Source organism: Convolutriloba macropyga, chromosome 5 (genome assembly GCF_964194025.1).
Source record: "Convolutriloba macropyga chromosome 5, txConMacr16.3, whole genome shotgun sequence".
NCBI classification, from domain to species: domain Eukaryota; kingdom Metazoa; phylum Xenacoelomorpha; order Acoela; family Convolutidae; genus Convolutriloba; species Convolutriloba macropyga.
Genome location: NC_134472.1, coordinates 65169947 through 65191574, shown reverse-complemented (window position 1 = coordinate 65191574; position 21628 = coordinate 65169947). Strand labels below are relative to the sequence as shown.

At 32.8% G+C, this 21628-nt stretch overlaps 1 protein-coding gene across 1 annotated transcript in view; it reads left to right on the top strand.

Annotated features, from left to right (window-relative positions):
* Nucleotides 1-13656: 13656 nt before the first annotated feature.
* The window catches only part of LOC142340464 (uncharacterized), a 71245-nt gene continuing 63273 nt past the window's right edge, over nt 13657-21628 (top strand). The window contains exon 1 of the mRNA XM_075391039.1: nt 13657-13855. Within this exon, the coding sequence (XP_075247154.1) occupies nt 13675-13855 (181 nt within the window). The 5' untranslated portion in view covers nt 13657-13674. The remainder of the gene's footprint in view (nt 13856-21628) is intronic.

Here is a 21628-nt window from a genome sequence, read left to right as displayed (position 1 = left end):
CAACTGCCTTGGCTTGTTCTAATAGATTCAATAATCTCCCTTGTTATTGAGTTAGGGATGTCCACTAGCTCTTAGACGCACATTTAATCCAAACTGACGTCAAGGTTGGACTAAAAACTCTATGAATGGGGCCATTGAGCTGCATTCTTGGTAGCGTGTTTTTGATCACAGGATCAACAATTTTTTCAAGAATTGGATTCCTAGAAGTGAGATTGTCTAGAACGATCTTAGTAAAAAATATAGAGGCAGAGTATTTTTTCCCGCGTAAAATGAAACTGCGTATTGTGCTTCCTCTTCATGATCCAGTGTGATGAGTGTTGTTAGAGTTTTTATTTGGTGTAGTAGCTCTAGACGGAAACATTTGATGTTTCCAGTTGAATAGAAGCTTCATTGATGTTGGTTTCAGATATATTTGAGCACTCACTGGTTGTTTACAAGCTGCCCGGGCAGAGGATTTTGCCCAAAAATAACTGGGACAAGAGTGTAAAGAGTGTAAAAAGATAATTCAACCCTATTTCGCCGCTTAATATCGAAATTATCTTAATATCAGAATGGTTAGCAACTAGACAGATAAGTGTGATGGTGGGAGCCAGTTTGCCCGGGTTTCCTATTTTTACGACTGGATTGACTGGATGCTATGGGAGTCACCGCCGTTTCAAGACACTTGTTGTGTATCATGACCTTTGTGTTTAAATTTTATTGAGTAAACTTTACGAGAGCTCACAATATAAATATTTGGTCAATCTTTAATATCTATTCTCTAATTGTACTGTAGTTAACGCTTTTTACAATTCCGCAAAAGTTACTTTTGCGCTCTCTAATGCTTCAAAATTTATACGCAAAAAACGCTTCTTGCTCAATGTGAGCCTTAGATGATGTAAGCTACGATATTGTTAATTTTTCATAACTTTCAGATAACTACAGTACTAGGTTTAATCGTGTACACTCAGCATAGTAGGTGTTATGAATAGGGAACTAATTGGGTAAATCGGGTGTCTGAAGCTCTTATGCTATTAACTTTTCAAATTCCAAACCAGACCGGAGTGTTAATGGTATAAGGCTAAGTGGACCATATTTGGTCTCTTTTTAAAGCCTTAAGGTTTATAGGGCTAAGAACTACTTACTTATGCCCTCGAAGTAGACTTACCTACCTCTAATTGACTAAGAAAACCACTGAAGATAAGCTTCTATTATTACGGGGGTAAGAATATACAGCACCAGAGCCAATAACATACCCGGACCTAACGCCAAGTCAATTTCAGTACTGGGCAAGTCTAAATCCAAGTCTTATTTCATTACTGATTCAAAACCATGATCATGTCACTTTTTACACTTGGCAGTCTAAAAACAAGTCTGGACTGAGAATTGGCAAGTCTAATCCAAGTCTGATTTAAGACTTGGCAATTCTAAATCCAAGTCTGATTTAAGACTTGGAAAGTCTAAATCCAAATCTTGGCAAGTCTAAAATAGCCACAAAAAATGTCAAAAATAGCCTAAAAACGTCAAAAATAGCCAAAAAAAATTAAAAATGGCCGAAAAAACGTCAAAAAGTGGTTCGAACAACGTCAAAAATAGCCGAAAAAGGGTCAAACATAGCCAAAAAAAATGTCAAAAATAGCCGAAAAAACGTCACAAATTGGTCAGAAAAACGTCAAAAATAGCCAAATAATTGTCAAAAAAACCCAGAAATTGTCCAAAAATAGTCGGAAAATTATCACGAAAAGCCCAGAAATTGTCCTAAAATAACCAGGAAATTGTCCTAAAATAGTATGAAAATTAGAGTCTGAAATCTTGAATAGTTCTCAAAATACTGCCCAATTAGAACAAGACCTGGTTCATTAGAACCACCTTGGAATAAACTTTATAACCATATATATGATTCCTAATTTTGATCAGTGGTTCGCTAAAAACCGGCCTGTGAGCAGAGGGCAAGTTGACCCCAGTCAATCCGAGTTAGCTACTGCTCGCTCTTTAATAACTCGATATATCACCAGAATCCATAAAAAAGCACACTGTGACTAACTGAGGGCAGCATTGGCTCCTGAACAAATTGATCTTGGGGCACAACAAAGTTCGTTTGGCCAGTACTTTGGCTGTTTTGGCTGGAATGGTCTTCCTCTGGGTCAACTTCTCCTCTCAAATTTGTAACATTTTTCAGTACTGTATCACAATTGGATCGAACGAGAGGGCCTCGGTTTAACATGGGCACCCTCACGGTGCCTACTCTTTTGAAGATTTAGCCCCAAGTGATGTTGTTCGACATTTGCCAAATCTGGAAAATTCAGAAATGTCGATTTTCGGCTAGAATTCGGCTTAAAACTGCTGAGAAATTGCTGAAAACGGCCCATAACTACCTGAAAACACATTAATACAGCCTATTCTGACCCCCGGGTTACTTATTGAGAGTAGGGGATGGACTTGGGGTGGTTTCAAAGCACCCCGGGAAAGTGACTCAAAGTTAACTCAGAAAACGTGGCACGTTACAAAATTTTTTGATATCCGAAATTTTCACTAGAAATTTTTTGAAAAGTTGGTTTTGACTTTCAAGTGTCATCCAAGTCTTGATTAAGACTTGCCATATTTGTAAGACTTGTAATTAGAATTGTCCAGTACTGAGAAATGAAATAAGAGTTGGTATTAGGCTTGAACAGTATTGATATAGACTTGGAGCTCGGTCCGGGTACAGTTATTGTTTTTTTAAGAGACTGAATATGAAAAGCTGTCTTGCTCTATTTAAAAGACAATAAAATATTCTCAGTCTGTGGTTGGCGGAGAACACACGTAATAGGCTTTCATCTTCTCCAGTTAGTTGGTGCAATAATGAGCTAAATCATATCGACAAAATGAGCCTGCCACGAACCCTCGAGAAACAAGTAATCGGCGATAGAGCATCAGACACACCACGTTTTTTGGTTGTACCAAAACTACAAACGAGAATTTCGACCAAAACGATGGACTTATTGGAACGGAAAATAGCTCGTTTCGTTGCCCCTCAAATAAGCTTCCTTTTCAATTCACACCAATCGAAGTTCAAGAGGAATTCTCAACGAATTTTGATATCTTTATGCATATACGCATGCTGTGGTAGAGATATCGTCGCCCAACTGCCTTGGCTCGTTCTAATAGATTCAATAATCTCCCTTGTTATTGAGTTAGGGATGTCCACTAGCTCTTAGACGCACATTTAATCCAAACTGACGTCAAGGTTGGACTAAAAACTCTATGAATGGGGCCATTGAGCTGCATTCTTGGTAGCGTGTTTTTGATCACAGGATCAACAATTTTTTCAAGAATTGGATTCCTAGAAGTGAGATTGTCTAGAACGATCTTAGTAAAAAATATAGAGGCAGAGTATTTTTTTCCCGCGTAAAATGAAACTGCGTATTGTGCTTCCTCTTCATGATCCAGTGTGATGAGTGTTGTTAGAGTTTTTATTTGGTGTAGTAGCTCTAGACGGAAACATTTGATGTTTCCAGTTGAATAGAAGCTTCATTGATGTTGGTTTCAGATATATTTGAGCACTCACTGGTTGTTTACAAGCTGCCCGGGCAGAGGATTTTGCCCAAAAATAACTGGGACAAGAGTGTAAAGAGTGTAAAAAGATAATTCAACCCTATTTCGCCGCTTAATATCGAAATTATCTTAATATCAGAATGGTTAGCAACTAGACAGGAAACAACAAAAAAAGGTAAAATCAGAAAATACCTTTACACTTTTTCAAAACATTTAAATCCAAAGTCATGAAAGCAATTAGTTATCAACTGAAATAATTCGATGGATTCTTTTATACTTTCAAGCAAAACCAAAGAGACCTGTTCTTATCTGTCTGTAATTAGGGCAAAAAAAGCTTTAGGTATCAAATGAAAGCATTAGATAATTACTTTAATAGCTACCTAGATATTCAATTAGAAATTTGATTCTGTTAGAATCAGTAATTAGAATCCAGCAGTAGTTGTAAGACTACAAAAAAGAACATCGAATGCTTGAAAATTGTATGAATTCATGAACAATTTACCAAAACAATTCGTCGGAGTCATAAAAAATACAAGAGCTCTACTCATAAATCACAAAACCCTTTTTCATCGCAAAACTCAACAATCAGACTAATATTTGTCTTGCTATCGCTGCTCGGCTGTTAAAAAATGCAATTGTTCTAAAATATTTTGTAATAGTTTTTTTAACAAACAAAAATCTTATAAAATCAAACAACATATGCATTTTTTAAAAATAAATATTGGTATAAATCACCGAAAGACAACCAGGTTTTTATTTCCAAGAATTTTTCTTAGAAACCAGAGGCATAGTTCGCCATTATTTGAGTAGAGGAAGATTATGTCAACAGTTTTTATGGCTGCACAACCAATCATACTGATCAAAGTGGGCCAAATATGCAAGTGTAATGCCATTTTTTTGAAAAAAGAGGTAAGAAGGCTGAATTTTCAAAAATTTAGCTGAAAATTCTCCAATAAATGGGTTCAAACCTTTCTCAATCTCTCTTATATCTTTAAACGTAGAACCAATGAGACAATTATTAACAATTTTATCAAAACTTTATCAAAAAATTATCATAATATTAAGCAAAAATTACGAAAAAGGTGACCAAAACAAGGGAGTTAGTCTCTTTTGGCAAGATTTTTAGTGATACCACTCACAATCCTGTACGTTGAATACATCCATCGGCAGCAACTGAAAGAAGGAAAAAAGAGCCAATTAAATATATCGTTCCTCCCCCACTAAAATGGATCGGAACAAAAAGTGGAGGAATAGAAAGTGAGGATTGATCCCCTATCTTCCCTATAAAGAAATTTTTACTTTAATTTGGTGCATTAACCGTTCCACCAACTGATACTAGCATATTATGTTTCAATTTTCGTTTTATTGATAATTGTGTGCCAGTGTAATTTTTTATCAGTTCACCCTAAATTACATTTTTTGCAAAGAGTGTGAAACGAGTGGAGAAAAGAGTTTATATACAATTTAAGTTTTTAAGATTACGCTCTTACACTCTCTTCCCGGATCAATAGGAGTGGAATACGCATTAGATCCTAATCCCCGCTAATTAGGGGTGGATTAATGGTGAAACCTCAGCCCGGTTGCTTGTGATTGTAATTTGTGACATAAAAACTACAAACTTCTGATCATTTTTCTTAACATTTTTGTCTTTTTTGTCTGTCAATTCAAATGGCCAGAAAGATATTAAAAGCCGACCAAATGACGATTTCTAAAATCATACGGTGGAAATATTTTAATCCAGCTTTCAATCTGATATTACAGGCTTTCAGAAATCACTGTTCTTTGACAATAGGTAAGAGTGTTGAATATTCAGTGTGAAGTGGAAAATATTTCCAAAATTTACAAAATTAATTTTTTATATAACTGAAAATGCAACTCCGAATTTGTTCAACTCATTATTCTTCCGACCCTCTTTAGTGGGAGAGAAGCTATATACTCAACTTTTTTTGTTCATTCATTTTTCGCCAATCGATGTATTCATCGTACAGCATTGTGAGTGGTATCATCAAAAAATTTGCCAATATTGGAATTTAAAATGAAAAAAAAATCTAATTTCGCTTTTTCCGACGGAGTTACGGAGGTTTAAATGTGTGTGTGAAAGTTAGCCTAACTTCGGTTGTTTTGTTCACTTTTTCGTATTTTTGATAGGTTTTTTGCTTAAATTTGATAGGTTTTTGACGAAACTTGATAAAATTGCTGAGAATAGTCTCATTGGTTTTACGTGTAAAGAGGAGAGATGGTGAACAATTTGAACACCATTTTCAGCCCAAATTTTGAAAAATCAGCATTTTCTTTTTTGTTCATAAAAAAATTGCATCACACTTGCCTATTCAGCCTATTCTGATCAGTTTGACTGGTGGTGCAGACATGGAAACTGCTGACACAATATTTTTGTAATCAGATATGGGATGTTTGGGCCTCCGGTTTGTAGAAAAAATTCTTTAAATAACATTTTTGTGGTCTTTCGGTAAATTATACCGATAATCATAAAAATACACGGTTTAATTTAGATAGATTAAGACTTTAGTTTGCCGAAAATCTATTACGGAATATTTTGAAAGAATTGCGTTTTTTAACAGCTGATCACTGATAGCAAGGCAAATTTTGGTTTCATTGTTGACTTTTGCGATGAAAAATTTATCGGATTATATATTGTGTCTGTCTGTCTTGAAATATCTTTTTGCAATTTCTTCATCTCAAAAACTGAAAAAAATTGATCAGAAAAAGGTTCATTGCTAAGAGGTGTTTTTTCAATAAAGTAAGGACAAAACAAACAATATTGTGTTTTATGAGTTTAGCTCACGATCTTTATGATTTACGACATTTTGTTTTCCTAATTTTTTCAATGAAATCTTGAGATCTTCAAGCATTTGATGTTCTTTTTGTAGTCTTACGGCAAAGTCTATTCAATCAAGTCTAAGTGGATATCTAGATCTTTATTTAAGAAATTAGGTAGCTATTTAAGAAATACTGAATGCTTTTGGATAAAATAACTGAATAAGTATCTTAAATTTGTCTTTTATATTTGTCATATATTGACTTTTTGGTCAGTTTTACTTTATCAATAACAATTCGTATATTTTTATTTAATTGAGAAGCAGCAGGAGCAAGATGTTCTTTGGTTTAGTTAGGGCAATTTTTGTTCAAAAATTCCTCGGAATTTAAAGAGAAGCTGTATATGTTTTTTGAAACTTTTGGTTTTTGTTTTTGTAATGCAATTTACAGATCAGATTTATTTTAAAAACCACGCACCAATTATTGGCAGGTCAAATTAACAGGCCAAAGGGAGGCGAATGAGCGAAACTCGAGCGAAAAGCTTATGGTTTTTTGGTTTCAACACCGTTTGCACAAAAAAGTTTGCGAAGTTATGAGTTCTTTTTGTATTAGGCGTCAATGAGTCCTCATTTTATTTAGTCACACTTATAACAAATAGGTTTCGTTTTCTAAGCTGTAAAATAATAAACTGTCAACAGTTTTTCTTTCGAAAAATTTATAATTTTGTTTTAAAAAATCGATGGCTTTTTGAGGTTTGACATTTTTATTCTTGCTTCTGGAATCTTTAAGCTTAGTCTCAATACACAGGGCAGTCGCAATGGTTTGCAAATAATTTGGTCTAATTTTGTTTTTCATTCCAAATAAATGTTCTTGGTACTACAGGTTTTCATAAATTTTCTATATACTTTTTTGATATTTCCCATTTTTTTAGGTTATCTTTTGCTGTCTTATCTTGTTATCATGTCAATGGTATGGCACACTATTAATAAAAAAAATTTTAATAGTACGTAAAGCAGATACATTTTTTTTTCAAAATATATAGATCAAATTAATAGAAATTGATCTTATAGGCTTCAAAATAAGTCAAACATTCCTCGGATTTTAAAGGAGCGCTGTATATGTTTTTTTATCGAAAAACACATTTGATTTCTTTATGTTTTTCATTGTAACTTAAAGAACAGATTCAATTCGAATGTAGGTCGAATTTACAGGCACAGGGAGGCGAATGAACATACATAATAATTTTAGCGAAAAACATATGATTTTTTGGCTTCGACAACAATTGCAAAAAAAACGTTTGCGATGTTTTGAATTGTTCTTGTATTAAGCGTCAATGTGTCGCCTTTTGACTTAGTCTCACTTGTGACAATTAAAATTAGTTTTCTAAGCAGAAACAAGTTAAACCGTCTAGATTTTTTCTTTTGAAAGCTTTTATAATTTTTTTTAGAAAAAACAAAGGTTCTATGAAATTTGTCAATTTCATTCATATTTTTGCAACCCTTAAGTATGATCTCGTTTCAGCGGGGAGTTGCATTGTTTTTGGATTAACTTTTTCATTTGTTTTAATTTTGCTTTTAATTCAAAATAAATGTTTTTGGTACTATATTTTTCATGAAATTTCTTTAACCATTTTTTGATATTTTTCATTTTTAATTTTCTTTTTTGATGTTTTATCCCGTCATCAAGTTGATTGGCACATTCGTGGAAAATTATATGACATTAATGACAAGGAAACAAGAAGCAGTTTTTATTTATTCGTAATTTTACGATTAAATTGAGAGATTTTGTTCTCATAGGCTTCGACACCCCTTCCTCAAAGAATTTAAACCACTGCTTGATGCCTGTCTGTAATTGTTTTTTTGTAGTCGGAGTAGCAAGTATCAGCAATTTTGCTTTAATGTAAAAATGAAGCCAATGAATGAGTTCAGATGATATGTAATTGCTTTCACGACTTTGAATTTAATTGTTCTTTGAAAAAGTGTAAATTTATTTTCTGTCGTTGCCCTTTTTGTTTGCTGTCTACATGCTAAACATTTTCAAAAAAGATAGTTCTCATTTAAATCTGTTAAAATGAAAGTCATTTAATTTAGTTTTTTTTTATTTTTTGAGGGTTTTTTAAGTTTCTCCAAGAAGAATTTGGAGTTTTGGTTGTAATTAATTATTTTTGTTTTTGTTTGCTTTTGTTCTTTGTCGTGTTTCTTATTGTCCTTGATGGCATTTAATTTAAACTCTCTATTGGGTATTTGTTTCATTTGCATAATGGTGAATTCAAAGCGACTTTTTAAATGGATGAACCAATTACTTTCGAATTGTGTGTGATTTTCAAAGTTTTTTTATCTCTCGCTCAATCGGAGGTCACTTAAGTCAAAAACGCGGGGGTGGGAACAATACGTGCGGACGCGAAATACCGCTCCTCTTTGTATTTATATTTTTTTTCTTTCATTTGGGAAAGTAACAGAACGCAAATTTTTTCATGAATTACATCAGTAGTAAACGAGGCTGACTAGAGGTACAACTGGGGAATGGATATTTTCTGCAACGCAATGTTTTGCAATCATACGACGGTTTGGCACAATGACCTAAAATGAAAAAAAATGACAGAACATCAAATTTGTCCCCTGATTTCTTTTCAGATGAGAATGAAGATGAGACTCCACCTCTAAGCCATTGTTATGTTCCAGCGAACAAGGCCACTAAACTGTCGCGCCCACAAACACACTTTTTTACTTTCTAAAAATTCTGTTAATTTCTTATCAATTGTAAATTATTAATTTCTATGTGTTCTTTTTATTGATCATGTTTGAACACGACTTTTAGCCAACATCAAGTTGATGTTAGCAGAAGTTTTCAAATTTTTATCTCTATAAAGTTTTCTGTCAAATACCAAATGTCTACAAAGAACAGATGTTTACAATTAAATTTAAAATTTCTTTCATCCAACAAATAATAATTTAGCAATATGGATCCAATTTGTTTAAAAACAAGGTTTTTCAAAGTACAACGGGTAGTTTTATGTTGATTAAATTTTATGCAAAAAAGATATAAGAGTAGGCACAAGAAATTTGTTTGATTTACTCAAAGCAAAGAAATGGGAACAAAATGGAAATGTAAACAGAATGCAAACGAAGCGGAGAAGTTTTCTAATTGGATGATTCAACATAAAAGTTTTTCCTTTATCAATTGTTTCTCACTCATTTCATTAATTTATATTTCCAAATTTTATTTAACCTTGATTCCTTGTGTTTTTTACTAATCAAACAAAAACTAAAAATGGTTGACAGATCTGCCGGATATTTACTTAACAATTAGTCATTTAGACAATTTGGCTATCAATTAGGCAGTGTTAATGAAGACCAAAATCTCTCGTTCAAACTCCGATGTTGTCTTTTTGCAAAAAATTTTCTTGTGGGTGATTCATCCAACATTGAGCACATTTATAGAGTTCATGCTTTACCAGTATGAACCGGGGACGCAAAAATTGACCTGTCAGGTGGAATTGTTGACACTGAGATGGTTTTTGATTGTCTTTTAAAAACACACACTTTTTTTGCGGTTATATATGATATTGATTTGCTGAGCTGCACGTGCGGTAATCAAAACCAAATTGAGAATTTTACTCATTAAACACTCAAAATCACTAGCATTGAATAATAATTCAGAACATGGAGCCGTTGCCAAAAAAAACATATCAAATTTGTTGAAATGCGGCTGAGAAAAACCACACAACCCCGAGCATCCTCAAAGTCAATATGGCTATCGGGGATTCAAAACCATCAAGATGAGGAATGGTTGCTTCAGGAATACGTTACAGTTTTTATCACATGAGAGAATGATTAAATTTGGGTACACGGAGTCGGCCAGGAAGCAAACAAAGGGAAGACAATACCAACTCCTCAAAGTACTTAAAATTTTTTTTTTGACTTGCGATCCTTTTTTGTTTTTACTTTAACTAACAATCAGTTTCTAACTATATACATTTTTCACGGGAAAGGATAGAAGATGCAAACGTGCAATTGTTTGCAGTGCGTGTTAGAGTCTTCAGTATGGGCTGAGTTCTGGCAGTGCGGGGCGTTTGGGTGTATGCCAGGTTCCCCTGTGTCTGTGTGTTTTGAGTGTTGTTTGTGTGTGCGGATGTTGTGGGGTGACATTCATATTGGTGTTTATCACTCAAAAATTTTGTTTCAAATTTCCTCTGATTGATCAAAACTGAAATAGAGTTTTTCCTCGTAGGGTGCTGAATATTCGATTTTCGAAAAAAAATTTCCGACAGGTTTTATAACTCACAACACATGCTTCACAACTTTTGACATCCATTAGAGACAAAAATTCGACAAATGTTTTTCAGACCCACTTTTCGAAAAGTTTTAAAAGTCCTCCCCCCCCCCCTCTTATATGAGGGACCAAAAATTTCAAAAACTGCTTTCACAGAACAAAAACAGGGAGTGGGGCAATTCTGGTAATCGGTCAAAATTACCCCCCCCCCCCCCCCCCGTTGTACCTCTGGTCAGCTTCTTTAATTACATCTTTTATTAGAAATTAAATTATCCTCCTGATGATGATAAATTGAAAAAAAACTCATTAACTTTTTGGTGAAGCTTTTTGTTAGCTCATTAGTTCATCATTCTCGACATTATTTACTCGTTGTTTATTTCTGTTTTGATCCTCTGCCAATTTTTTTTGTTTTCAGCAAATTTTCTCAGAACACAAATTTTACCTCAATTTTACCTCGACCTCGACATCACCTTTTCGTTGGCAAATTTTGTCCACAATTGCGGCACAATTTCGACTCTGTTCGATGGTCAATATTCATAATATTATATCGATATGTAGAGCAAAAGTGTTGAGTTTTATTACAATTTCGTGCTCTCGGCCGTTAATACCCACTGTTCCTTGAACTTCGTTTGATTTTGTATTCCCGTTTCTATGGTTACTGCAGGCCAGTCATTAAGACCCAAAATGATCTAGGATCAAAATTCCTTACGTGATTCATGTGTGGGAACTGCGAGTTGAGAGAGGCTGAAAAAAACACGCAATTACCCAATGGCAGGCCTCATGAGTAATTTTTCCTTCAAAATTTTGATAAATTCCCGTAAAATAAAATTGAGTTTATGAAATAGCTGAATAAAAACTGATTTCTAGATAACCATTTCATTTTATCTTATAAATTTGACGAAAATTAAGCAATCTGTTGATTGCAACGTGTCAATAAAAATTGGGTTTCTTGAAAATTGTTGGTAACAATCTTCATGTTAATATTTTTTGCTACTAATATTTATAACTTCTTAAAAAATTTTCCAATAACTTTGATGTTTTATTTCAAATAATGGCAGCAAAAAAGTTTTGCGAGTTTTTTTCCGTATTTTTTATTTCATTTGTTTCGTTAATTTGGAGTGGATTTCAGCAATCGAAACCTTACAGCATTCGGTTTTTTGTTGTCCTGTGTTTTGATACCACTTTTGATCATACATCTCTGCTAACGAAAAGCTTTTGTTTATATGTTGGTTTTTTGCTGCAACAAATTAATTATGCCTGGTTTTTGTCAACAATTCGTTGTATATTATACTTTGACAGGATAATCGCAAATAAGCTATAAAAAGAGCGTTTATCTTGGCTAAACAAAAACTCCAACTACTTATAACGGAAAACAACTTTCGTATGGACAAAAGAGTGCGCCATCAAACAAAAGATCAAAGCAATTACGTAGCAGAACTAAAACAAAACCTAATTTTACGATTCATTAATTAGCAACGAACGTTTAATTTCAAGCGGTGCAAATTGATGTTCAAATGAATTGATCGAACAACTTAAAATATTTTGTTAATATTTTATGACCAGCTGCTACGCTCGACGAGTGAAGTTTTTGATCTCTTTAGCAATGAGGGCTCTAGCCATTAATTAACAACACAAAGCGAAATCATTTTTGTAAACAGGTGTAAATTTCACATATTGTTCCAAATTCTTCAACATCAAATTCATCGAATCTTTTGGTAATTTGCTATATTTTTCAGCATAATTGAATAAAGTTCCGTTTTAATAACCAAAACTTATTAAGCCTCAACTTTTACATTTAGCTCGAGTAAGTTTTCTAGATTTTGCAACTAATTTCGGTGATTGCTGTTGACCACGAGATGCTCACAAATAAAAGAAAGTCGAATTAGAAAGTATTTAGAAAAAGATGGTTCGCATCATTATTTTCAGATTGAGATGACAGGTTATAGAATGGTTTTCAACTCCCTTGTTACGAATCATGCAACTTTCTGTGATTTCATACTGGTCAAAAGTGATTCTTACTATTCATAATAGGTCACATTTCATTTGTATGATTTCTTCATAGCCATACAACAATCATATATGATTTCTGGGAAATCATTTTTGAACATACAAAATTTTTCAAAACCAGAAGGTTGTATAATCGTCATTTTTGGTAGAAGACGAAGAAAAGTTTTGGGAAATCATAGAAAGTCATATATGATGCATAATATATTGACTGGTGCGAAAAATTTCTCTTTTGTAAAATTTAGTACGTGAGTATTTAGATCTAATATATCGCTTGTCCAGTCTACTTCTCATTCTTTGTGCCTAAAACAGTTATTTTTGATTCCATACCTCTTTAAAAAAATATTTTTATTTTAGATGCAAACTTTTTTCGCATGTTCCTTGTATATAAGATTTTCTAGCTATAAACTTTCGTCAGAGAATATCAAAATTTTAGTAGTTGTATTGATAGACTCACTCTTTTAATTGAACCCAACTTTCCAAAAAATAATTTTTTTGGTTTTATTGGGAATCAAAAATTGATTTCGGGGAATCACATAAGTGCTGCCTAATCGGAAAAAAATTAAAACTTTAACGTAAAGAAAAAAGATTTGAGAATCCTGGTAACTATATTAGGATCATTTATGATTTCCTGCTAACGCTAGAAGCATCATATCTGAGTTCCGCGGTTTAATGGTTGCATGGCACTAAGAAGTGAATTATGGGCAGAAAAAAGTTATATGTGATCCTTTCAAGAAATCAAAGAAAATTCTACCCGGACTATTTTGTCCCGTAAATAAGATTTTACCTGAATCGAAACTTGGTTAATTAATACATATGATCAAGAAGTCAAGTGTTATCTAAGGCGAGCAGTTAACGTTGGACAGCATTGTAGATCTACTTTTAATTGGTTTTTGAACTACTTGCGCTGTAGTACTTTTTCCTATTTAAGATATTCACAGACGAGAAAACAAAAATTGACAAATGAAAATTTTGTCAAGGATTGCTGTAAATCTGTTTCTATTGCGGCTCACTTTTGCAACTTTATACCACAAAACAACACATGATGTTGGACAGACGAATGTTCTTGACAATTCGACCTCTACAGTTGTGATCTCTAGTTCGACCCATATGACCTCTGCCTCGTGCACTAATTGGTGTGAAGAGAATGACAAGGTCAAAAAAGATGGACTGAGAATTGTGGTGAGATACAACACACACTCGCAAACATGCAATTGTTTTGCTAGAAAGGAACCACTGAAAGACTTCAGAGGAACTCAGAAGTTGAGAGGTGTTGTTTATGCCTACCATCGTAAGTTCATCGCTCTTCAGAAAAACTAAATCAAATTGACAAAGAGCTGTACTTGATAATTTTCGCGAAAAATTATATGGAGCCTGATCCGAACAGCTATAACGCGACTCTATACCACCCAAGTTCATATGCGCCATAATAAATAGCTTTGTATTGTTTAAAAGGAATTGCGTTTTTAGTTATATCACATACTGAATTTGTTATGGCGCGCTCATTTTAATATAAATGTAGACTTCAAGCCACATTAGAATGTAAGCGTTACTATGGCAATTATCAATTTCAATAGCAAAAAGAACAAGGAGGCCCGGTAATGTGCGTTCGCACATAAAATTCCGACCCTGCTCTTCCACATTTTTCACTTAATTTTCTACCAAATGAGGAAGAGATAAAATAACATATCAACATATCGTTCAACAAAATAAAAAATGAGCAAAACAATCAAACTTAGAGGGCCGATGAGACCTGTGGCTACCATAATATGACTACCGGAAAAGACGGTGATAAAAATCAAATAATTACAGACACTAATTACGACCAAAACCCGTTGCCCAGTTTTTGGAAATGGTTAATAACCAAATCAAAACGCCATCAGATAAAACTTATACCAACAAGATTATCCTTTACTTCATTAGAGGAAAATATGGGACTTTTCCTCAATGCGACTTGGTAACAAGTCCACAAGAAATGAACAAAAAGGCAAAGTTTAAAAAAACGTTCTTTTTTTGAAAAGAATTAATGTCAAACTGATTAGAAACATTATGCATGAAAAGAATTCATTGAGAGATTCTATTATGCCTTCATAGAGAGCGATTGAGACCTTTCTTCGTCCAGGATATGTCATATGACCACAAAAAAAACGACAAATATAGGAAAAAAGTAGAAAAAAGATTCCTCGAAAAAATTTGCAAGAGAAAAATTTTGCGCAAAAACTATGTCACGGCCACTTAATTACAGAACTGTTTACTGAAAAGATTAAAATTTTTTCATTGAGTTTTTGTTAAATGACAAGCGGAGAGCCCATTATTGTAATACTGTGAAAAGACTGAAACACTATTTTACAAAAACTGGTTGTACCGAGAACAACGACCATTTGAGGACAAAAAACTTAATAGAGAGCAAAGGTAGTTGTTTAGATAAAACAATTGGCTTGTTTAAAAGGATGGTAAGCTACAACAGATATCAGAATCAGATTGGCAAATCTCAGAAATCCCTTGTCTGTTTTAAAAATTAAAAATTTTCAAAATTCATAGCCAACATAAGCTTTCAACTAAAAGAGTAGACACTTTATTTTGCAACTTTATTGAAAAATAATTGCGCCTGTTATTAGTGACACTAAGTCATTAGATTAAAAAATAACATTAGATACAAACAGAAACATAAGTTTTCACGAAGAAACTTACGAAACTACCGTGTTGAAGACATTGAAATTTAAATATTAACCGCAAAAACACAAAATCTTCTTTTGCGGCTGCTTTGATCATCACAACGTCTTTTTGCAAAAAAATCATTTCAAAATGACAGCAAAAAACACAAAATTTAAAAAGTATCTAAGTTTCACAAAATTCTTCTGAAACAAATTGTTTAAACCCTGAAGACATCAGTGAAAACGTTTAAACAACAAAAAACCTTTGTTTCCTTCAATAAAACATTAATGAGATCTCTCAATAATGCAGCTAAGTTGCGAATCTGATGCGACCTTGTAAAATACAAAAATATGCAAACCAAAAAAAGGGATAAGTTGAGTAAAAATTTTATATTTTTTAAAATTTTATTTGGAAATCAATTAAACGATTCGCTATATCGATATCTTTTATTGCATTGGTTTGTGTATCAAAAGTTGGCCACTGAGAACTTCAATTACCCCACAATTAGCATACGATAACAAAATTTTACGAAAAATTCAGGGCAAAAATAAAAACTCTACCAAACTCCGCAACAGAACGTTGTCGGAGCCCTTAAAGCATATGTCAAGAAAACATTAAAAAAGTTTAATTACAATTATTTTAAAACTCTTTTTCAGATAGGTTGCTAGGTAATGTTAAAGTTACAAAAACATTGTGCCAAAAAATCAAAAACAAACAGCAAAAATATGCAATAAAGAACAAAATTTTGGGTTCTTTTCCGTTTGTGCCCCCCAGTACGTTATGCTCCCCCCAGATACAGAGCACGTGTCATTACATAGTAAATCATTATGTAAAAATATTGCACGATCTTCAGGGGTTGCAAATAATTTGCAGCCACTAAGCTGAGGGACACAAACGGAAAAGATCCAAATTTTGTTTTAAAACTCGTAGTACCAAGGAAAAGATACCACTCTTTTAAAACAATCCACCACAAAAATAATTTTTATTCTATAAGAAAGAAGTGCATTTAATGAAAATAAGGTAAAATTTGAAGGAAATAATATATAAGAAAATTTACAAGTTCAAAAAAGCATTGAAATTTCCCTATAACAGATATATTGCTTGACATAAGAGACATTAGGTAACAAACAAATCCATGGTACAGGTTCACTTATACCTCTTACAGTAACCATTTGGACTTCTGAATTTTGAGACTCAGTAATCAGAGTTCAAAAATAATAACAATTGAAGAAAAAACCCCATAATTCACTTAAAGTTTACTAAAGCTCTTCTTAATATTAAAAAATTTTTTATTCAAAGAATCCATGAAAATATCAAACGTGTCCCTGATTTTGCCGTGCGCGCAAATTTTTGCCCAAAAGTACCATTTATTTTGGAATTAGACCAATTGTTGAGTGAAATACTTCAATTATTAAAACATTACGCATTTTGCATAATTATCGAGTTTTGTAATAAACTCAATAATTTGTAAAAAGAAAACGGCAAAATTTTAAATCCAGAAGACTTTGACAGATCGGCGAGATTCAAATAGCCTTCAAATAATTTGATACTATAAACAAGAAAATTTGAAATGTATTTATTGAAAATTAGTTAAAAGTTAACAGAAAAAATATCAAAAAAAATGACAAGTGCAAACAATCAGTGAAATTTCTTTTAAACAAATATTTTCAATTACATAAGAGACATGAGGTAACAACCAAATGCATGTTAAAAGTTCACCTTATTTTTTTACAGTAGCAATTTGGACTTTTGAATTGTGAGACTCAGTAATCAGAGTACAAAAAGAAAAACAATTGAAACGAAAACACAATAATTCACCTAATGTTTGCTAAAGCTCTTCTTAAAATTAAAAAATTTCTCATTCTAAGAATCCATGATAATATCAAACAAGTCCCTGAATTTGGCGTGCGCCCAAAAATTTGCCCAAATGAACCATTGATTTTGGAATTTTACCAACTAATGAGTGAAATATTCTAACTATTAAACAAATTATGCATTTTGTATAATTATCGGGTTTTTGTAATAAACTCGATAATTTTTGAAAAAACGGCAAAATTTTAAATCCAGAAGACTTTAACAAGGCACCGAGATTCAAATAGCTTTCAAATAGTTTGTATTCTGTAGGAAAGAAAATTTAAATCTTATTCAATGAAAATAAGGTACAATTTGATAGATATTACAAAAAAACTGACAAGTTCAAAAAATTATTGAAATTTCCTTAGAACAATTGTATTTAATAAAAATAAGAGACATTAGGTAACAATCGATTGCACGGTACAGTTTCACCACACCTCTCACAGTAGCCATTTGGACTTTTAATTTGCAAGACTCAGTAATCAGAGTGCAAAAAGAATAACAATTGAAGAAAAAACCCAATAATTCAGTAAAAGTTTACTAAAGCTCTTCTTAATATTAAAAAAATTTCTGATTCAAAGAATCCATAATAATATCAAATTTATCCCTAATTTTGCCGTGCGCCCAAATATTTGCCCAAATGTACCATTAATTTTGGAATTAGTCCAATTAATGAGTGAAATACTCTAACTATTAAAGAAATGATGCATTTTCTATAATATCGAGTTTTGTAATAAACTCGATAATTTGTAAAAAACAGAAAAATTTTAAATCCAGAAGACTTTTGACAGAGCACCGAGATTCAAATAGCTTTCATTTAGTTTGTATTCTATAGAAAAGAAAATTTAAAACGTATTTAATGCAAATAAGGTACAATTTGACAGATATAATATAAAGAAACTGGCAAGTCCACGAAATCATTGAAATTATCTTAGAACAAATGTATTCAATGAAGTAAGAGATATTAGGTAACAACCGATTGCATGGTACAGCTTTACCACACCTCCTACAGTAGCCATTTGGAATTTTGAATTTTGAGACTCACTAATCAGAGTGCAAAAAGAATAACAATTGAAGAAAAAACACAAAAATTCAGTTAAAGTTTAAAAAAGCTCTTCTTAGAATTAAAAAACTTCTGAATGTAACAATCCTTGACAACATCAAACTTGTCCGATATTTTGCCATGCGCACAAATAATTGCCCAAATTTACCATTGGTTTCGAAATTAGACAAAATGTTGAGTGAAATACTTCAAATATTAAAAAAAATGCATTTTTTATAATTATCGAGCTTTGTTATAAACAGAAGACTTTTTCAGGGCGCCCAGATTCAAATAACTCTCTTTTGCAGTTTAGAGAGGTTATGTCAGCGGTTTATAGGTCTCCACTTTCGGCAAACTTAAACAAATTGGACCAAAATTGCATATTTTGTCGAATTTATGATAAAAAACGTCTGAATTTTGAAATTTCATCATTTTTTGCCAAAGAAACTCAAGTCAAACAATTCATCAATGCTCTTCTGTCTCTAACAGTATCAATAAAACTCTATTGTTATGAATGTCAACGTATTTTAAATAATATTAGCAAAATTTTAGCAAAAATTACTGAAAATGTGAATTAAAAACTGTCGTATATTAACAAAACTTTAAACCGCGATAACTCTCGGTAAAAAACGAAATTTCAAAACATCTTTTTAATTCTATATTCTAGGGTGTATAAGCATTTGAATGATACCACTCACAACTCTACGATGAATATATCGATCGGCCAAAATTATCTGAACAAAATAAACCCATTTGAGTATATAATTCCACCCTCCCCACTAAAGTGGGGGTCGGAACAATGAGATGTGAGAGCATGTTCCCTTTTAGTTAAGCAAAAGCGTCAATTGCGCTTATGACTTTTTGCTCGGCATTGTCCGTATGTTTTGTATTCATACGTATGAAATCCTTGTTATGTTGATATATATATATATATATATATATATATATATATATATATATATAACACACCAAAACGTTGGTACGTAAGGTTCTTTATGAACCAAATTTTCAGTTTTGTTTTGAACATATAAAATTGTTTGTGTGGTTGGTTTCAAGACCCAAAAGACATTGCAAAATTTAATTACTTTCTCTTGGTCATACCAAAACTCAATTTTTGTGAAGTAATAAGTAATGAACTCATTATATATCAATTTTGGGGTCTGTCCCATTATAGCCCCCCTCCCCCTGAAATTGTCCCCCCCGCCCCCCATTATGGTATAGGTTATCTGCCCACTAAGCTGGGGGGATATAATGGGAAAGACCACAAATTTCAAATGCTCTGCAGTCTTGAAATAAAAAAGGAATTTTTCTTCCGAATGTTATCTTTTACGCATGTTTTCTTCCGCTAGATAAAGATTTAAAAAGATTCTTTCTTGAGAATAGAATTAGATTTGCCACTGAGAAAAGAATTGATTTTCACAAGATGCGCACCAGTTTTCGATCAATTTCAGCGGGGGGGGGGGGGAGGGGTGAAACAGAATAGATCCAAAAGATCAACAGTGAAGACAAATGAAAAGCCCAGTCCTTCAAAAATGGATGCTAACAAGGGATCTCATATGCTTAAATTTTATAATGGCTTGCTATACTGATCTCCTAAACTGATCGCCATCAATGGTACTGAAACGTCTCTTTGTGAAGCTCTGTCCCCATATTTCGACCCACATGGGGACAAAATTCAACCATATTTAATTTTAATCGTTTTTGTTTGTATTCAATTGAAATGTTTGAAAGATACTAAAAATCTTTTATGTTGATGCATATCTCAGAAAATTTTGCACCATTAGCCAACAATCATGCGCGTTGTGGAAAAAAATTTGGCCCATAAAATCCATACCCCACTTTGACTAGTGGTATCCGCAACAGCGCATTTAAGTTTTCTTTTACATTACGTTAATAATATAATTGCCTTCACAGGCAACCAAATGGCTAGCACAAAAATAAGTTATCTGTAAAATATGGCATTAACTATACAAGTATATGAAAACAGGCTTGACTTTTTTATCGTTTTTCGTTTGAAGTTGGCGCCACTGATTATTTTTGGCACACAGACCTGTTACCTGTTGCATTGTGTACATTTCAATCCCCGCGGAATGTTACCTAGGAATGTAACCTAAATCACTAATATCAGCAGAGTTCGACACGAAAAAAAGCACCGATTGTTTGCCAAATTTTGAAAAACCAACCTTTTTACAATGATTTGCAAATTTGGTCAAATATAATTGGCAAAAATCTAAAACTTGCGATCATCGAGCATAAAACTGCAAATAGTGGAAAGTTGATCATAGTTACCTGCTTTTTAGTTTTAAGGTGAAAGTTGGAAGGGAATGTTTGCTCCAGTTGTAGAGACAAAAGTATCCTAGAATTAACATTCCACAAAAAGTAAATCAAAATGTTCTCAAAAACAGAATCAGTGATTTTTAATTGGTTTGTCGTTGAGGACCTGTAATTATGCAAAAGATTTTTTTCAACTCACTTGCAATGTTCCAATTGTTTTTAAGTCAGCAAAAAGTTACTATTATATCGACTTGTTATATTGACAGAATTAAATTGGGTATAAACTGGGACATGAAAAATCTTGTTCTCAAAGTCAAATAAAATACCACCAGTTACCTTTTTATAGAACCACGCATTATTTAACCACCACCGCAAACAAGAGACAAAATCGTTTCCAACCAAAATTTCAACAAAATTTGAAAACAAGCTGAATAGTGGAGAATGCATTAAGCATCAAAAGGAAAGAAAATATGGAGAAGCGGCTCAAGTATTGAAAGTTTTTAAAAAATTGGAATGAAATTGTATTTACAAGACGAAAAAACGAACTGCAAAATAAATAAAAGAAAACACTAATTAATAAATGAAAATTTATAGAACACAACAAAAGCGCAACAAACTCTTCCAGAAAGAGGGAAAAAACGGGATTTCAATCTACTATATTATTTAATGGCTGTCTGGGTTATAGATTGACAAAATTTAACAAAGGCCTAGGGGCTATTTTATTTCACAGGTTCCAGATATTTCATATTTGTCAAAAATGATTGTATAATTTCCCGGAGTCAAATGACAATATGTTGAGCAGTTTTTGTCTTTGTAACTGACTAACTGACATAACCGAGATTTGTTGATATCCCGGGTTGCTCATCATACAAAAATCCCGGTAATCATACAAGGTCATATATGATCCCCGGTAATCATACAAGGTCATATATGATTTGTATGATTTCCTGGTAATCATACAAGTGTCATACAATTTTTTAAAGGATGTTTAAACGGCTCCAATTGTGAAGCTTAGTTCGCTTGAAGTAAGATCGATAATCATAACAGCTCATTTTATCCCAGTTATCATATTCAATTTTCCTGGTTGTCGTACAAGGTCATATATGAAAGTATGATTTCCTGGTAGTCATAAAAGAATCATAAACTGGACAGCAACTTTTTTCTGAAATCATTCAAAAGCACCCACCAATCATAATCTAATGTTTTGTCAGCTAATATACGCCATAATAAAGAGGGTTG